This window comes from Pezoporus flaviventris, unplaced genomic scaffold (assembly GCF_033815535.1).
Source record: "Pezoporus flaviventris isolate CSIRO_AGI_PZ_B2104156 unplaced genomic scaffold, CSIRO_AGI_Pfla_v1 ptg000045l, whole genome shotgun sequence".
NCBI classification, from domain to species: Eukaryota; Metazoa; Chordata; class Aves; order Psittaciformes; family Psittacidae; genus Pezoporus; species Pezoporus flaviventris.
In genome coordinates this window covers 4,347,041-4,367,456 of record NW_026892593.1, presented here as the reverse complement: position 1 = coordinate 4,367,456, position 20,416 = coordinate 4,347,041, and the positions used below count along the sequence as shown (strand labels likewise).

The following is a 20,416-nucleotide window of genomic DNA, read 5'->3' as shown; positions in this document are numbered from 1 at the left end:
TCCAGCAGCCTACAGACTAGCTCAGGTTAATGAACTTCAGACCAACTAACTGGCTATTAATCTTCAGGAAATATTCTTCCTCTCTGTAGCATATGTAATGTCAATCAGTGTCCTCTGCTGAAAACAGCCATAGTCACGCTGCTCAGAAGTAATCAGACCTGTGAACAGAAATAAAATATAAAGCCTAAAAGTAAATCTAACTCCTCCGTTCTTTCCTCCCCTCAAAAGTAAGAAGAGCTTTGTCAGAGGAGGAAAAATTATTGTTTCCTTTAGTTCTTCGATACTTCTGCTAAGCACCAGCACACTCTAAAGCTTCCTCATTATGAAGAGACCCAAAATAAATGAGGAAAAAGCGCTTGAAAAGAAAACCGATGAGGCTAAAACTGCTTTCCCACTTTGGCTTCAGCTAGGAAATATCTGCACTGTGTTAATTATCACCTGTGAGACCGACTGGGAAAGGAAGGTATGCATACACCTCGCTGAAATACGGGTATTCCCAGTGGAAAAAAAGGAGTTTTTATTTGCCCCTCCTGGGGGTGGAAGGCATGATGCTGAAGGGGGAGCTGAGAAGCCTGGCTCCATCCTGCTAGGACCTCCTTGTGGGGCTTGTAAATTCATAGTGGACTATAGGTTAAACCTGCCAGAAGGCAAAGTGTAGATCTGCCACCTTGTCAGAGAGAAGGGGCTGGATGTAACCAGCACATACATGATACCACGTCCCTGAAATGAGGTGTCACATCCCTGCAATTGGTCAGATTTAGTGAAGCCTATAAAACAGATTGCTCAGTAGCTACTGTCTGAAACAGGGAAACCTGGAGCCAATTTACTAAACATAATTTATTCCAGGCCCTTTGTTGTAATAAACAGAGCTCTTCAGCCTTCTCAAACGACAGACAGTAGGGAGCTCTGTGCTCATGGGAGTCTTTTTCAGATCCTTCAGCTCAAACCTATCTAAATCTCACATTCGCAAGTACTGTATAGGTTTCCAACTTCTCCTGGCGTCATGAAGTCCAGAGCTGGAAGGACTGTGACCCATCCTCAAACACACACAATTTTTTAACAGTAGCTCGTATAACTCTCAATGTAATTCCATAACAAAACCTATGCCGAATTAGAGTATAATTTAAAACCTGTCTCCAGCACTAGGTCTCTGAGGCTATTAGGAATTTTGTACTCCAACAAAGAGGACAATGAAAACAGCCTGCAGCAAATACAGGAAAAGTGATTAACCAAATGGTACAGCACAGTTATACTGATTCTAATAGCAACATTGCAAATTGCAACTACTGCAAATCCAGAGCAACTTTTGAGTTGGCTCATGATGATTTAAAAAAGCTGGAATAGAATAGAAAAAATTTCTGATAGTCACAATGGACTGATAAGCAAGCTGAAGAAGTTACCTAGCCCATTTAGTCTCAACATGTAAACTACTGTGTCTGATGCTGGAATTTTTCTTCTCATCTACCCATGTCTGAGATCTTGGGGTTTATCTTATTTTTCCATGAAGTGAGAAGAGAGTAAAAAATGTCCCTTGCAGACATCAACCAAGTAGCATAAGTGGCCTGTTAGACAAACATGCTGCTTTAAAAGATTTAAAAATTAGCTGCAAAAAGAAACAGAAAGGACCCCACCGACAATTCTATTTTATTGAAAGGTATGTTATCCTTTTGATCATATACATGTACCTAATATATGCATATGATATAAGCATACAAATTTAAAGCATATTACTTTAACTACAAATATATAGATATATGTTTCCAATGTATTTACCTCTAGATGTCTCACATAAATTATCACACATATTCCAAAAGAAAAATGTCTATGGTTGTCTACAGTGTATTTCAAAACTATAATAATGAGCTGGATATTCAATATTCAGTGTTAATAAAGGGGAAAAATAGAAGAGTATGTGAGTCAAAATGGATAACTCATAAAATAGACTAAAAATAAAATTATATCTCCAGGCTTACTTGACATTCTTAAATTACTTCTTAAATAACAAAGATATTCATCCAGAGCACACTGAAACGATGTTCCTTTTCCCCTTAGGTAGATGGTCTGTTGATATATTGCCTGGCAGAGGAGGCTTTTCTCTTCATTGTGCAATCTCAGTTTAAAGCTAATTCCATCCAAGAACTGGTAAACAGTATTATTCATCACTGTTCTCCCATTTATTAAGTAGCTTTTGTGCTGTTTATAGTGCAGCAAATGTTCTTTTCCATGTTCTCTCTTTTATAAAGGGTGATCAGTATTACATTACTTCCCAACAAAGATTACTAAATAAAAAGACAATAGTACAATCTAAAAAAAAAAATAATCCTACATTAGGTGATTTTTTTAGTTTGTTTTAATTAAATCTTTAAGTTTAGTAGATCTGGTTTAGATAAGGTTTTGTCATGAAGCAGACTTTGCTGTTGTTAAATACCCAGATGAAAAGACTCATATAAAGCATAACCCAGTTTATAATGAGTTTTACAAAGCTTCACAGGCTTTACCTTCACTGAGCTCCTCAGAGGATTAATACCCTATCCATTCAACACCAGTAATTTGAAGGCAAGAAAAATCTCTGTTCTAATTCCCACTTGAGAAGAGCCAAACAGAATAAAGAAAAATGAAGGGACTGAGAGACAAGGGGGATGCAACTAAAGGAACAAAGAGTCAGAAAAAAACTTTGTTTTTATTGCAGACAACCATCTGATAATAAAGCTCTCCAATGGATAGAAAATATATTTGAGGATTACATTAGATTTTTAGTTCATTAAGCTAAAGATAAACTCAAGCAGAAGCAAAAATGGTGACTATGGAAGTGAAACATGAGAGAAGAATGAACTCACTTATTTGGTTTATTTTTTATAATTTTCTTCATCTTTCTGAAATCTACTGATGGAAGCATTTCTAAAAGGCATATAGCCTGTTTGGAGATGAATACTGGTAAGAATGGATAACCTTTCTAGAGGAGTCTGTCACATTGCTATGAAGAGCTTATCTGACCATGAAATTTACTATCAGGCACCTAAAATTATAGGAAATGAGCACTTTATCGTCAAAATATACCAGGATATTTTTCAGGTCAGAGTCAGTGGGATCAGGATTACATGCAAAGATTTCCCATAGACATAAAAGCAGTCCTTTCAGAATGTGGCAGATAGACAGCCGTGCACACAGACATGTATATCACTAGAAACAGTGATTCTGAGAAGTTTTATCTGTGGCATTGAATCTTTTGTACGTACAATGCATAAATCCAAGACTGATGATAAAACAAATGCCTCTAACTCTAATTCTTTGTACACTGTGTCTCCTTAAGAAAAAAGAAAGACCTGTAGTTTTGCAGTCTATAGCCTGTTTCTCAAACACAATGTCTATTGACCAAGAAAAAGTGTGGGATGGAAAGCAACTTGTCAGTTGATAATGATATTGCAAAGAGGATGTAGGCAAACAAATAAAATGTCCCACCAGTCAGATGGACAACTGAAGTCTTTCACACACGGATACCTATATGCCTTTCACTCTAAAGTTAGATGCATATGCATCTCAGATTCTTTGTTTCTTTTTTGCTGGTGAAAGGAACTGAGACTTCAGATTTGGCAGCATTCAATGCCGGGTAGGACAGGACCTTGAGCAACCTGGTCTAGAGGGATGTGTCCTCTGCCTGTGGCAGAAGGATTGGAACCAGATGATCTTAAGGTGCTTTCCAGCCCTAACCATTCTATATTACAACCATGCTAACAGCTTCCCATAGGCTCTTTATTTAGAACGAGAGCACACTAAACATCTGCTTACTAAAAAAAAACCAAAACAAACTAAACACAGGACAAAGAAGAGAGCAGAGTACAGCGCAATTTAGCAACGTGTAAGAATCAAAAGGAACCCTAAGCCAAACCTCAGTGTTACATTATTTTAAGTACAGCATGTTTCCCCTGCAAACCACAAAAAAAAACTTCTTGAGCTATGAAAATTGATTCTAAGATGGAGTTTGTAACTTTGGTATCCAAGAAAAGAAAAAGGCAGGAGGACAAGAACTAGAGACATTAATGAGAAGGTAGACTAGATGAAAACCGCTTCCTGCTGAGCACTATGACGTCTGAAGGTTTCCAAAGAGAGCCAGAGAATTTTCCTCTGAAATGTCTGTCAGCACCTGCAGCACTTTGGAGTGGTTTGGCTCAGCTCTGAACAAAGCAGACAGGGAGAGAACGCATGCAGGAAGCTTTGTCTCTGGAACAGCCTTGGCCTTCTGTTGGGAAAATACTGAAAAGCCAAAAAAGTGTCATGATGGCCATCAGAGAAAAGAAATGCTCATTTTGGGGAGACCTGCTTGAACATTTAAACACTAACAGATTGCATTTGTCCTGCTAGAACCTGAATTAACCCCAGGCAGTACTGTCAAGTCAGCGAAACCACTGACCCTGCAACTACCATTCTTTTGCTGGAAGAAACATACACCTACAATGGCCAACTCAAAGGAAGGATTACAGACTCTTTTTCACCTCCAGGAATACTTGCCAGTGTTTGCTATGGAAAAACTCTTCCCTGTGCCTCTTTTCACAGGAGACCTTTCAGCATCTGCAGAGGTGGAGCAAGAGTCCTCTAGCCGTGACAGTTCTGTTACTGGAGGATTGGACTGGCTGGTATTTCTGGGGTTACGAGTGGCAAGGGGGTGTTATTTTACAGGTTAGTTACTTGAAAAGAGAATTGCCCTACCATGTATTTTGTATGCTCTTGAAAAAACACAGCTTGATGGGAAGACAACGTTGCACTCTAGTGAAATTTGTTATGAATCAATTCCGTACTTAATTCTAGGCACAATTCAGCAGCAAGGTAAGTAATATAAAATATTCTGAAAGCACACAGTCAGTGAGCTGTCTGCAAGATTTATCTACATATACAAATAAGTAGTGCTCTTCTACCCTTGGTCCAACAAATTCAAGCCGAAGCCAGCTCCTACTGTTGTATAGCTCCATTAATTGCATACTATATGACAACATATTACACATTTCAGCTATACACGCATCAGAGGCACCACCAGACAGCCAATTCTGTGTGCAGACAGAAATGGTTCTGCCCATGGCTACCCAGCCCATCCATACAATCATAACCCAGCAGAACCTACTAAAAAACACCAAAAACCAGAATAAGAAAACAAAACAAACCCTCTCCAAGAAAAAATAAATAAAGGAATGAAGATTTATATATACAAATATATTTACAATGTTAATTTCATTTCACAGCAAAAACTTCATTGTGCTAAAATCTGTAGCTAGACTTACCTGATATAAGCAGAAATGTCTTGCCAGATAGTTTAGAACTCTGCTTAAATGCTTGTAAGGACTCAGATTTCTCAGCTCTATCTAAAAGCTGCCTATAGGACTCTCAGAGAAAACTGGAATGTTATGAATATTAAGGACAGACAACTGCATGCTATAGCTGGCATCTTAAAGTTATTATTATTAATTCTTTCTATTGTATTAATCCTGACAGGATGTTTCATTAACTGCCAGTATTACCTAGTTCATTGTCAGTTGTGTAAAAGTCTGACCTAATAGTTTTCAAAAGAATTCAGGATAATAGAGTTCAGCGATGGTTAAAAAATATGCATTTCATATGGCAGCTGGGCTTTGATCAAATATGTTTGCTCTGTATCCAATGGCATATTTTCATAGAATTCCTTTCATCAGTGTATGGCCTCATTATTTGATGCACTGCCAGTGAGCTCTGTATAGCACAGTCTGCAGGGCTTTAATATATAAACTACAGTATAGGGAGAGAAAAGCCGAAAGGATTTTAATTTACACTTCCAACAAATTTCTGTTTAATAATTCATACTCTACACTTCAACTCTATTGGAGGAGGGATTTTATAAAGGTTTTTTATATCCATTGTCCAACTAATTTTGGATCAACATTTTGTGCAGCCAATATGTAAAACGATATGCACATGAATGTGTACACTACAATGCAGTGATCTGTGTTGGCACATTAACCCAGTTATTATATTGTTAGTCTGCATGCCTTTGCTTTCTTCCTAGGTTTTTTTTTTAAAGGTTTGGTTTGATTTAATTTGCATTTGGAAGACGTGTGACAGGGCATCAGCAGAGCCACTGTAACACATCCCATTTATAAGCTTACATGTCACTAACTTAATGTGGATCTCTTCCTCTTGACAAGTTTCCCTCAGGTACTGATCACCACAACACCCGAGCAGTTTAAAAGCCTTAACGGCTCTATTCTTTACTCTCTATCCTTGTCATTATGGGTTAATTGATTTTTTATAATGTTTCCGTAGGAGATGACATCATTTGCATAAGGTCACGCCAACACTTAGGACCAGTACCCACATCCCCTTGATGTCCAGGCAGTGCCTTAGTCACCCCAGCCAGCGACTTCTCACCAGGGACTATAGATTGCTGGCCGTGATTCCTGTGGCGAGATCCATGACCCATATACCACTTATCACAGCATTTTACTTTTGATTTAAGCCCTTGGAAAACTGCAGAAAATTACAAGCAATCACAGTTTCATTTTCCATAAACAAGAGCTTCAGAAAGCTGCGTAAGGAGTAACTTACCACCAGTGTGAGTTCAAACAGCAGGTTATCAAAGATTTAACAGTCCTGTGTTCACTGATCATCAACTTTGCCATTTTCAAGGGTTAAGGCATGCTGTTATCAGACCTTAAGAGAAATTTCTGCTTGTGTTGCAGCAGAAATCAAATTGTATTTGGTGCAATAGAGTTGTTTTGTTGGTCTATTTTTAAGCTGCTTTGTGAATGGTGTTAGCAGTTCCTGGAATCTGAAACAGCCATACTGAAAAAGAAAACAAGAATTCAGGCACTGCCACCTCCATTCAACGCAGAACTATTTCCACTTTGGTTTAAAACCACAATAACTTTCCTTTGTCTCGTGAGGACAAAGTGAGGACACAGAGTGCACAGATGAATAAATACTTTGCTGAAAAATAGCAAGGCTTTTTAGGCAGTTAACCAGTTAGTTACATTGGAGTTGCCATAACCAGAAGATTAATACAAAGAAGGTAGGATGTAAAACACCATCTCTAAATGCCTTTTCTCAGTAGACACTTGTCCCTGAAAAGATGAGGCAGTCTTGATCTTGAGGGAGTTATGAGGCTTCATTCCCTACAGGGATGTTCAACACTGGAACAGGGGTTCAGAGAAGTTGTAGATTCTCCATCTTTTCAGACATGTGAAATTCAACTGGACATGGCTCTGAGCAACCTGATCCAAAGCTGAAAAGCACCCAGCCTTTGAGCTGCAAATGGGACCATATGACTTCCTCATGTCCCTTCCAAACTGAATTTTTCTATTAGTTTTTTAAAAGCTAAATAATGGACAAAGGAATAACTGAACAGGATCACGCACTGAAGGCCGTCAGCATCATCCAAAACCTTTCCACTGACCAACTTCCAGCTCTAACAGCCATCAAATGGCTTTTCTTACTCTCTAGTCATCACTCTTATCTTTCCAAGGACTTCTGATGAGGGCAACACATACCTGACCTGCACACAAATCAACTCCCTTACTACTGAAACCCGACTGAAATTAGGAATGCCTTCTTTTTTCAAAACTGTCCGAAAGTAGCAGTAACTGATTCACAAGCAGGTCATAAAACCCTGTATCAAGAATAGTAATGTGTGCACAGGACAAGTGAAGTACACACAGAATAGGTACAGACATTTCATTAGCTATATAACTTAACACAGTATCTCATGGCTGGAGGATACCATTTACCCACACAGTTCTGCTTTACTCATCCTGTGAGAACTAAATACGAAACCAAGTGTTGAAACTATTGACACTGTATTTGAAATAATGCTTTTGCCTGCACTGATGAGACAAGAAGGGGATTTCTTCCAGGATTCCCCCATTGGAGCTCAAAGAGGAAGCTAGATGAGAAATACCACTGGATGGACAGCTGACACCCAAACCAAGCCAATAAGTTCTGCTTACCCAGAAGACAAAATATCAACTCTGTGTCCCAGCCTAACTTCTCTTTTCTGTCCAAATTCTGTTAGTCCTTCCTGCCAGTCTATCATTTCCCAATTGGATCAAGAAGGGAAAGCCACTCTAGTTACTACATTAAATGCTTCAGAAGGTTGTGGGGATTAAAACTAGAAATGATTTGGCATCTGTGCTGACTTAGCTAGAAAAGGGAAGTGGTGGAGAAGATTAAGTTGTGTTTCCATAGCCATGGCTGAGCAGGTGGCAAACATCTACCACAGGTGCTTGCTCTATAAAGGATCCCACTCCCTGGTAAAACAGGCACCCCTCAAAGAAACCAGGGCTTAAAGATATCCAAGTCTCTTTACGTCAGATGAGCCCTATGTAAGTTATTAAACCCCTTGGGATCATTATGATTAACTATCTTTCTTAAGCTATTCCCCACCAGGCTTTAGTGCTTTCAAACCACTGACCCCTTGAAATAAAGAGGTAGATTTCTCTTTTCACAGCTGTGACTCAACACAGGGAGGAATTCAGAGACATTTGAAAGCAAAGCCTGGCAGAATTTAAAACAAAATCCTTCAATGACAGATTCAGAGAGTGATGGCTGCAGCTGGAGCTTGCAAATATAACAACTAACTAAATGAGTATGTTATTATTCTAAAGCCTTACATAGGCAGACCCTGTGAAGGGCAATTTCGTCACAAGGAACCAGAAAAACAGAACTACTAGAAATAAATCATCAGGAAAACTAGATACTGGATGCTCAAAAGGAACCTTGGTGCATGGGTCCTTCAGCAAACTAAATGGTAACCACCTCCAAAATGAGATAGGTGATAACCTATTAGATAAATTAATCCTCAATTTTTTAATACTTGCTTTTTTAAATCTGCAGTGCAAAACTGAAATTCCTGTGCTTGGAGAGGAATAAACCACTAATAACATGTAGTTAAAACTTATATAATACCTTTTGTACAATCAATTTAAAATATACAGTAACTAGTACATATATTATTGAGCTTTGCAAAGGAAATGTATTTCTATTATTCCATTTTCACAGCTGGGGAAGCTGATTCTAAATGTATTCAGGAGGACTTGAAGTGAATAAGGAGTAGAATCAGATTATATTAATTAAGAGTTATCAATGCCACTGTCTTAACCATGACATTCTTCTTTCTACCCAGTCGAACAGGTTTCCTGACACAGCATATCAGTTTTAAATGAACATGCACAAGTGTAAAGATGAACTTTATAAATTATCTTGAAGATACTGAAACACAGAACACAGTTATGGAGGAATAAATCTATTGACCATCTTCACAGAGTACTGCAAAAGCAAAATAACTACTGGAAACTCTGCTTTCCTTGTCTGCTCAGCTGGGGTATGTGACTTTTATTAATAGCACAGGGGATAATGTACTTGCACTCAGACCCAGGACTGACTGATGTCAACTGAAGTTCAACCATTCACATTAATGGGGATCAGCATTTGTCTGAGGGAATGGAAGTCTCTTAGACCTCAGGGTCATGAATCGACAAGCTATAGAACATTTTCTCTGTTGTGCTGACCATCCTCCATACTCAATGAGATCAGCTGTCTAGACCCTTATTCCCACTACAGATGCTTTGTGCCCCTCCTGAGGCACAGAAAGACTTCATTGCTAATTCTTTCCGAGTAATGTGCAATGAAGGATAAGGTCTCACAAGTCCCTTTCTAAGACACTCAGAACAGTCTCATTACTTTGGAACCGAGAAAAAACCTAGACATATACAAGCAAACTTTGAGTTTTGTTATTCTGGAGATCTGTGATTAACTAAGATAAATGGTGACAGAAGTGCCATTAATGACAAAATAAAGCCTACTGAAAGCAGTATCTAAAAAGAATGAAGATGACTAATAACTTGTACGAAGAAAAATATTGCTAAACTGCTATCGTCTCACACCATTAATGAACTGGGAGGAGGCAAAAAGCAGTTTTTCTTTCAGAAGGACTTTCTGGAAAAATACTTCTTCCAGCATTTTTTCTTGACAGGTTCCAGAGTATCTATTAGATATAGATGAGTGATAAAGATAAAACTCGTGGGTTGTAATCACTCTAATGATCAGCAAGCAGTTATTTCAGATGGCTTACACAAGTTTGTGGCTGATACCATCTGCCAAAACATGAAAATATGCAAAGAAAAACACTGTAGCAGAATTTTGTTCTTCTTAAGTAGAACAATTTTGGAAGTAAGGAAAGTTATAATTTTCACCATCATCATTAATACTTATCATATTTAGAGCAACAATAACAATACTCATAACCATAACTTTAAAAAAAAACTTTTTTGCAACAATTCTGCCAGATACAAATTTACATGTTAGGGGTAATAAGAAAGTAGGCTGTTTCCAGTGACATTTGCAAGTTATAACTCAGCTCTGGAACATGCAGAGTGAGGCAATACAAAAAGGCCACTCAAACCTTGGCATCTTTATTCCTTTAGAGGCACCTCAACTACATTCTTGTTTTGCAGAAGTGCTTGTATAAATATTAAACAACACAAAACAATAAAAAGATAAGAATCCAGCATGCGAGGCCAATCCTAACAAAGGATGAGACAAGTTGAAGAAAAAAAAGTTTAAAATAAATGCCTTATGTGCATAATAAATTTCAATATTATGAGTCACTGAATAGACTCATGAACTACAAATTGACCATATCCCTTTTAACTTTTCCACATGATGTCCTGTCTGAAAAGCAGGAACATCTTCAGCAAACATAGTTGCTACAGCTGAATGTTTGCTTATCAATAGAGTATATGTACTGTAGTGCAAGTTACAGTATCTAAGTATGACTAAAGATTTAGAAAACAGTATGTAGGACATAGCAGATGTGCAGCTAGATCAGCAAATGCCTTCCGTACGTACTTGGAAAATTACCAGGATAAATTACCAAGAAAACAATGCAAATCTATTCCTCACAGTAACATAAGATGAAATGGAAAAGCTAAAAAAGCAAGTCTGCAAAACTATTCAGTCAATAACTGAGAAAGTAACCACATTTGAGCTTCTTTCAACATTAAAATTGTCTCCCAATTTGCTTTCCTTAGCAATATGTATCACCAAACACATTACTGATTTTCTACATTTAAGCAGTTCTGGGTTTTCTCCACCTTCAACATTCATTTCCTGTTCCAGATAAACTCTCTTACACAACAACTCTTTGCTTAAACAAGAATATAAAAATGTTTGTAATGGCAAGACTTATGGCTCATCCAGTCTAGTAGTCTGTTTTTAACAGTAAGTGTAAGGAAGAATAAGAATAGAACATTTACATACGATATTTCCCCACCCTTAGTGCTCCCCCTTCTCTCTATCTATTTTCAGCTCAGATTTCCTGAGCCTATTGCAGCCTGCCTCTTTTGTAACCCCCAAGTAGATATCACTTTCAAGTACTTGTCCAGCCTCCCTCTGAGCCCTTGTAAAATTCTTGCATCTGCAACACCATCTGGCAAACAATTTTGTATGTCTGCTACCCAATGTGTGAAGAGCCATTTCCAATACCAACAATGCAATGTGACAATGTATGAATTTACCCTCATATACCACAACCTTCATAATGTTAGCAGAAAGTATATCCCACTGGTCAATAAAAGTAAGATTCTGATTTAGTTGTAATGATCATTCAGATGCTTTAACATGAGACACATCATGTTTGTTACTTCATTATTTTACTTTGTATGTATTTTTACAGAATGGCTGGGAAATTAAAGAGAAAATTGGTCAGGAAAAAAATAAGATGATAATAGTGGTCAGCACCAATGAGTGTTTGCTGCTGAAGAAAAATATCTTGCTATGGTCACTGCAGAAGATGAGATGTGACCATAACTAAATCTTTGGTTTATTTCTTTTCCTAAATCCAGGAACAACTTTCAACATTCAACCAAAGATTTTTCCAAGGTTGGCAAATCCATGGGTGGGGCAAAACCACAGCTTGGATCACTGAAAGAGAAACCGTCCAGGTTTTACAGCCAACAGTGGCTCAACACCAGCAGCAGAAGCACTGCTTCACTCATCATTCCTGGTGAATACCTTCAGGCAGCAGGATGGAAAAAGCATCCCAGTACCCAGCAGTCAGGTGCCTTGCCTTTCCCTGGCAAGGCCCTCTGGCTCTCTCACACTGAAGCAAAATTCATTTTTACTGCATGAAATGGCCAGGTTTTCTGACATCCCGTACTCCCATTATAAATGAAATAAAAGGAAGGGAGGGAGAGGAGGGAAGGGGTGAGAAAGGGGTTTACTTTTGCGTAAGTTGATAATATATCTTTAAAATCTTCTGTTCTCAAAACTATTAGGATCAATAATTTAAGAAACGTATTTTAAGATCTATGCTATAAACTCATTATGTGGAAATACTTAAAAGCTCTATTAATCTTCATGTTTCAAGGTGAGAGCACTGTAAGAAACAGCCTCTTGCACAATTCAGAACAGTAAAATTGCGAAGATTTATGCCTTCCATTGAAACATCCGGTCTTACCCACTCTTGGTGCCAGAATGGCAGACTAGATGAACTACTTGCTTATTCCATTCAGGCGCTTCCTTGACTCCTGGATTTTATGTTAAGACATGATGAACATCTTACTCCCACTGGAGAATTTTTTCTCTCATGAAGTCAATAGGTCAGAACTTGAAATTTACAGCTCATGAAAGGGATTCCTCATTTGAGTTTGTCACATCCTACTGGATCAGTAGATGTATATAAATACTAAAAAAAACAAATTTATATACTTTATATACTCCATACTTCATATACTCCATAATTCATATATGACCACATACTTCATACATCACTCCATACTTTATATATACTTAGTCATTAATATAAGGGATGGTCAAAATACAGCTTCTTTAGCAATACCTGACACAGTGAATTATAAGGGGTTACATCTCATAAAAACGTTACAGCGAGCATTGTAGAAAAGAGTTCATTTCCTTTTACAACAAAGTTTTCAAGTTAGCATTATAAACTATAATTATTCCAAAGGACCAAATTAGTTCTATTTACTTACTTAGAATTAAAAATTATTTAGTTCTTTTCATTACATCTATCAAAAGTCAAGTTTCAAGTTACATTAGTATCTGCATTGTATCATGATAATGTAATGATATTTCTGTCATTGCCTCGTGAGTTTCAGAGCTGTTTCAAAACATTACACATATTCAAAATTTCCACAACCTTTTTAATCAAAAACTAACATTAAAACATTAACAGAAAATATTACACTTTCTGGAAAAATTAAAAAAAAAAAAATAAATCTTTCTAAGTTTTAAACCAAAAAAAGTTACACCTCCTTTTTCACTTACAGCTACTTTTAAGATTTTCCAAAGGAAGGTACAATTTGGCTTTGATCCTGTTATTGCAAAGTGCCAGAAATACCTAATTATAGCAGGGAAAATGTTGTGTGCATGCACATGTATGTGTTTGTCTACAGTCTGCATGGGTAATTGAAAAATATCCAAAACATACACACAGCAAACCACATAATTAAAATTACTCTTATGCATAAATTTACTCTAGTAAATTTATCTTTAAATTAGAAAATAATGGAAGGACAGCAGAGACTTCTCAGTACTAAAACATAATGCTTCATTTAATGAGTAATCCCTGGAGCACATGGATGTTTACCTCACTCTGGGCGAGCTCAAGTGCATGGACAGACAATTACAGTACTTCAGCTGATCCACAGTAACTTGTAAAGCAGCTGTAATGCAATAACATTCTTTAATGGGCTTTATAGACTGCATTTCTGTATTTTGCTCCATGCCAGTATGACTTTTGACTCCCAAATATTAAACAGCTAAAACATACCAGTATGTTCAAAGTTAGAAAGCCTGAATCTGGGTCCACAAAGTGATAGAGACTCATAAAAACTGGAACTTATGTCTGAAGTCTCTTCAAGTTTGGCAGGTACTGTGTCTGAATCTGCTGTGCCTTCAGAAAAATAAAATAGTAGTTTATTTACTATTTTTTAACACAAGATTTCACAATAGGAAAAACACAATACAGTTAGGTGGTATTGTTTCTTAGATGAATAATGGCTGGAAAGCAATTTTATTAATATGGCCAATTGCTTGAATAGAATCCAAAATAAAAGAAGAAATTAAAAACATAGGCTGTATATTAATAGCAAATGCTGACAAATGGCTTCTGAGAGTCTCCAAGTTTCACTTTGGGAGAATGGCAGAAGGAGAAAAGATATTGCTAAAGCTTCACTTGCAACCGCTTTCATACAAGTGCCTGTTGTCAAAGTTCTGAGACTGATATTTGGTAAAAACACAACTTAAATAAAAGAAAATCTATTAGATTAATCAAGAGTTACACTGAATAGCTTTCTTTCAGGTGTGTTTTAATGTTTCATCATGTACACATGACAGAGATTTCATTGCTTTGGTCCTGTTCTGTATTTTGCAGGGGCTATTGAGCACCTTCTTCACTGTGATGACTCTTCACTTCTCTGTGAAATCTGTGAAAGCTGAATGCAGCACTTCAAAATACATATTAATTTTCTAGGCTTTTAGACTTTAGATTAAGATCTTATTTTTCTATAAATTTGTATTATTTTGTAAGGAAAGTTAATACAAACAGAAAATATACACTGTATTGCCTTGGAATACATGAACTCTAGAAACTCAGGAATGCTCACTTTTCCTGCATTTTTTTCAATGTATGTGATCCAAACTTCTGTCTGCCAGTGTAAGAGCCATTTTAAAGTGATTTTTAAAGTTGTTACATCCATAATAGTCTAAATACATAAATGATAAAAGATTGACAGAAAACTAACTTGTGCATACTCAGATAAAGGCATACAATATATATATATGTTTGTCTTGTTCCAAGGGAACTACTGTGATTCACAGCACCTGAGTATGAGTTTTGAGCTTATTACAATCTTATTTCTTAAATATTAAAAGCAGAATGCATTTTAGAGTTTTGACTTTTTTTATTAAATGAAGCAGAAAGTACAAATTGATGGTCATATGTATTTTTGTTGGCATAGCTCTGTGTTTCACACAAGCATGGCTGAAGTATCAAAATTCCTTCAAATACTTATCTCTTTTAACGATAACTACAGCTGCACTCAAAAGCTGCTGCCCTTTGTATCACTTACATTCCCACAGGAATAAAAATCTCTGAGCGGCAAGGGTTTAAAAAAGGTATTCTTCTCAAGGCACTGGAGAAACACATAGTTTTATTCTTTTAATGCTACATAATAGTATTATTGGGCTAACGTGCTGAAATATATGTCCTTTTTATTCTTTTCTTTCTCCTGAAATTTATCTACTCTCACATTATTAATCTGAAAACAGGCCAAAAGAAAAACCAGGGAGAGAGATCCAAAAATGCAGAATTCAAATACTGTCATTTAGGCCACTGAACATCTTCACTGGAAGCAATTTTGTCCAAGGCATAGAAATATTGAAAAAAGAAACATTATGAAGAGACCCTATTGAAAGCTGGTTGCTATCCATTTGTGATATCAAAGCAAATATGGATCTGTTCTGTAGATGAGGTTATAATGTACCTAGTGATATTGAAATAAATTGTTTAAACAGTCATATTTCTACATTTCATTTTTAAAAGGTGTGTGTTTAAATCCCATGAGTTATACAATGATAATCACAAATTAGTTCAAAATTATTTCTTTCATCACAGTAATACTGTTAGCTCTATTACCTAACAGTAATAGTGTTTTTAAAACCTAGTGACTATATTTGTTTAATCTAATACCCACATCCCTGGTTATCACTGCAGTTTTACTCATGCTGAAGTTATCTAATGTGCAATGCCATAGCTGTTTGATGTATATTTCCAAAACTAGAAAAAAAACAATAAGACCTAGAGACACATCACCACCTCTTGCAGTAATGTCAGTCACGCTATGAATAAAGCATAAGCTTAGAAAAACATCATCACCCAACAAACAAATAGCTTTTGCTGAACCAAATACATGTGTTTGGAATTATGCTCCCAAGCTAATTGGAGGCAGGCTCTGGTGCCGTACCACAGTTGAGAAATCCCTCCAACTGGTCACGCAGAGTTCATCACAACATGCAGCAGCAATTGCTTAAGTCTGGGGGCTGGAGGAACAGAGAGAAATCTCAGAAACCAGGCTGGGAAACAATGTTGTCATGTGCACAGACAACCTTGGTGGTGCTAGGAAGCCAGTGAGTACAGGGACCTGAGCAAAGCTGCCTGTAAAGCAGTGATGTGCCATTGAAATGCACAGGCCCCAATCTGAAGGAAGCTGGAGATGTAGAGCGGAAGAGCACAGGGGGAGATGAAGGGTATGTAAGAGCAAGAAAGGACGAGACCTCCTGAGCAAAGTGGAAGCCAGCACCTCTTCCTGTAAGTGCTGCCCCAAACCACCACTACATCAGTACTTGGATGTCAAGCTGGACTGGCACAAGCCTACACCTGGGACACCATGGTGATTGGTATTGGAAGGATTACTGCCTCTTGTTAGTATTCCTCTCAAAAACGTTAAAACACCTAGTCGGAACAGAAATTGCTCACTACCAAATAGCAAAAGTTGAATGGGAAGATGCATACCAGCAGCTGGCAGATTGTCTTTTCCAAAGAAACTATCAAACCCAGTCACAGGACATCAAAAACCAATGATTATGTTAATTACCTAATTCTAAACCTATGTTTATCTAGAAAGCTGTTGCTGCAATAGTGAGCTATGACTCCCTGGCATACCCAAGGACAGACAGAGAAATGAAACAACAACTAAAGGAGGTTGGTCAATCTCAAAAGCCTGCTCTAATTTTTCACAGTCTGTTGGTGCAAATAATGAACTGAAGGACACATTCACTGGGATCTAGCCCAGTCTGACATACAAGTTGGAGGACAGAAAACCCTGCAACAACTCCTCTTCTTCTTTTCCTGTGCTTCAGACTAACCCCAACTCTGTGTGTATCTTCGAGCTCAGCCTTGTCCAACATGTGCTACCAGTCAGGATGCTGCTTGTAAAACCCTCAAGCATTAATTCCACTAATTGGAGCATTCGAAATAAAAGCAGAACTTTCAGAGGCAATGTTGCCTTTCTGATGGCAACATGCTATCAGCGACAGCTAGGCCTGAGAATTCTTGCGTCAGTGAGGTATCGAGCTAACATGTCTTCACAAATACCATTTGACCCAACCAGCCAAACTGTGGACCTTCATTTATCTGTCTGTCAGCCCTGTTCAGCCCTGCTAGGTTGGACTTTGCCCAGTGCCACAGCTGGGAAGCTGCAGAAGATCTCTACAGAAAAGCACCTGCAAAAGGAGGGGGACACTTCAGGTCTGGTAAAATAGGTTTAATAGAGTTGGAAGTCTTAAAGGGCTGATCCGTTTACCCTGTGTGAACTGACGATAGGAACAATACCCAAACAAAAGACAATCTAACACAACTGTCACAACAAAGTCACTTCTGAAAGACATCTGACAAGGCAACATCTTTTTTAAAAATCCTCAGGATATTAACTGCATATTTGTGTGTTGCATTAAGAGGACTAACGTCATGACAACAGGTCAATTTAGCACAAACAATAGGCCAATAAATACTAGTGCTTTAAAATTATTAAATAACCATTTGTTCTTGCATTTATGTTGCTTCCAAATGCTGGCAAAATTCCTTCAAATAAACAAACAGCTGTTTTGTTGTTGTTTTTTTTTTTACTTTTAAAGATTACATGTTGCAGTAATTTAGGCAACTCTGGACATTTATTCCATTCATCTGAGGTGAAAAAAAACCAAAGACACATCTATCACATTTCATTTTCACTCTTAGAAAGCCAAAACAAGGTCCCTCCAGGGAATACAAAGTTTAAACTATCACAGCAAAACAAGATAGATTCTAGGACATATCTCTGGGAACTCATTCAATACACTAAGACAATATAATCTGATTTTTTTTTTAAGTATTATTATTTTTCATGTGGGACCATAGTTCTTTTTTGGTATCAAAGTAAAAAGAAAAATAGTGGTCAAATACAGAAGTGCAAAGTCTGCTGTAAAATAGTGTTCACAATATAGTTACTTGTTCTTCAGAAGCACCCATAAGAATAGAAAAACACAAGCAGTGTGACTGATTAGAAGCCTATCTGTTTTTTAAACTGTGCACTAAATTTACTGAGAAAATCTGAAGTATAAGATAAGTCACAGTACAAAACAGCATCAGCTTCTTGGCACTGTAGTTTTTAGTTTCAGTTTCTATAGACCTTTCCATAATGCTGTATCCATTGTCACAGCAGAAGCAGCTTAATGAAAAACAGAATTACATCCATATTTAGTTTTCCTTTTCACCCTCCTCACCAAGAAAAAGTAGGAAATTTATTCCAGAATCTTCAGTTTTAAAGATTTCTTAATCACACATGATGCATCAATTAGCTGGTTCATTCCTGTCCACAGAAAGCTCCTTATAGGAAAATGTGTTTGTTAGTAAATAATACTGAAATTTTTAAAACAGTTGAAAGAAGTTGTAACCCTCCTACAACTCAGTGAGGCTATTTAATAAGGCTGCATTTTAGATTTCCATTATGCAACAGAGAAGAAAATGAGTTATGTCAATAACACTGTCAGCAAGGTCAAGCCTCATAGGAATCCTTATGAATTCCTTCTAAAATTCTGTGTGGATCTGTAAACTATGTCATGATCTTACCTACCACATTGGTGAGGTGTGGAGCTTATTTTAAACAACTGCATACTGACAGCCTAATTCTCTTTTCACAAAGATGAACCGGATCTCTAGAAAGGCATGTAGCTGTCTCACAGCACAAAAGGTATCCATCAGGTAAATTGATTCTCCTAAAGAAATGAACTGCAGAAGTAAATATGAAAGGTTGTACTGAATCTGATTCGGAGAAATAAATACTGAAGATTCCATGGTCTAAATGCAACACATGACACTAAAATGAATGCTAATATATCTTTCCTCAAAAGATACATTTATACTTAGATCAAATATACAAATTGGTAAGAATATTATTACCCATGGTAATACTATTGCCCATGTTCAGTACCTTTGAAGGTTTTCAAGCCTTTTGAGATCATGCAATTTCTAAACATGATGACATGAAAATGCTTTTTTTTTGCCTAAATCATGATGATCAATACTTTAGAAAAGCTGAGTTGCAAATAGCGATTACCTGATTATTCATTCTCATTTTCCTTTTTCTTTCTTTTCCCAGCAAATACCTTGCTTGTATTTTACTGAATGTCTTCACATTTTTAATGAAAGTCAGAGATTTATAATAAAGCTTTATAAGGAAGTCTACACTATGGAGCTTTGTCACTACACAAAGTAGTCAGTAAGGGACACATTGGCATGTGTCCACTGACTTCACTAAAGCTGAACTAACTACATAGAAAAGGATCATGATTATCATGGCCCCGTAGTACTAGTGATACTTATGGTCAATAATATACAAATATTAAATTAATCATCTTAGTCTCAGTTCTGAATACTTTTGACAGAATAATCAGCACATTCATTCAGATCATTTCAATGAAAGCAGAGCTTGTCATTAATAAATTTAGTGTAAAAATATGTGATAATATATATAAGGTTCAAACTTACTTCCGTTCAATTCAGCTACCTGAGAAACAGAAGTTGGCAGCCTGGTCATTCAAAGCTATACCTATAACCAAGAGAAAGAAACAGTAACTGCCAGAAAGTAAAACTACCAACCTGAACTGCTCAGCCTTTTCTGTTGACTCTAATTAAACATCAGATAGTATACTGCAGGAAAAAATGTAGGCCTGTGCTATCACTTGTTTATCTATTTGACTATATTCAGACCAAATACATGCTTCCAAAACCAACAAAAAACATTGGTAGAACAATTGCTTTTGTTTCACCAGTTCCAGATCTATATATAATTACTCCCTATGTAATGCCCTTCACTGAGTATCACTTGCTGAAGCATCATAAAAGCCTGGCATGTCTGAGCATGGTCCCCTGCTGTAGGAGGCAAAGGAATTAATCCTTGTGATGGTTGTGTAACAGGCTTTTGTCCTCCTGCTACTAAATGTATATTAGCAATGTTGGGTGTCCATTTCCTTACTGTGGTAGTATTCTCACTTGAACGGAAACAAAAGAAAATGTTGATTTCATGATAAATAAGAAGCTTGCATGGCCAAGTGCTACACCTGGAATGTGACAGCAAACATGATCCTGCCTCTCACAGTATCTCTGTGAAAAAGAGGCAAAACAAAGGCAATGTTTTTCTAAGTTAACTTAAACAAGACAACATTTTTACTTCCTTGGTGTCTTTCTCATTCAGGAATGATCCAGAGGTCCTGAGGAACGTATGCTTTCTTACTGCATGGTTAAAAAATGCAGCCTAATGTATATGCGTTAGAGCGGGAAGTAATGAAAGTGCAGACAGTTATCCTTTGGGATGCTGATATAGGCAGCTCTTGTAAGTTACGTCTT

The 20,416-nt window shown here is 37.1% G+C and overlaps 1 protein-coding gene across 4 annotated transcripts in view; it reads right to left on the bottom strand.

The window, feature by feature from the left end:
• SEMA3D (semaphorin 3D) overlaps window positions 1-20,416 on the bottom strand; it is a 138,060-nt gene that overhangs the window by 96,350 nt on the left and 21,294 nt on the right. The window contains exon 1 of one of the 4 annotated variants that reach the window (XM_061467282.1): window positions 20,046-20,169. The exons of the other annotated variants lie outside the window; for them this stretch is intronic. Coding sequence (XP_061323266.1) covers window positions 20,046-20,095 — 50 coding nt within the window. The 5' untranslated portion in view covers window positions 20,096-20,169. Of the gene's footprint in view, window positions 1-20,045; window positions 20,170-20,416 lie in introns of those variants that run through there. 4 annotated transcript variants of the gene reach the window in all.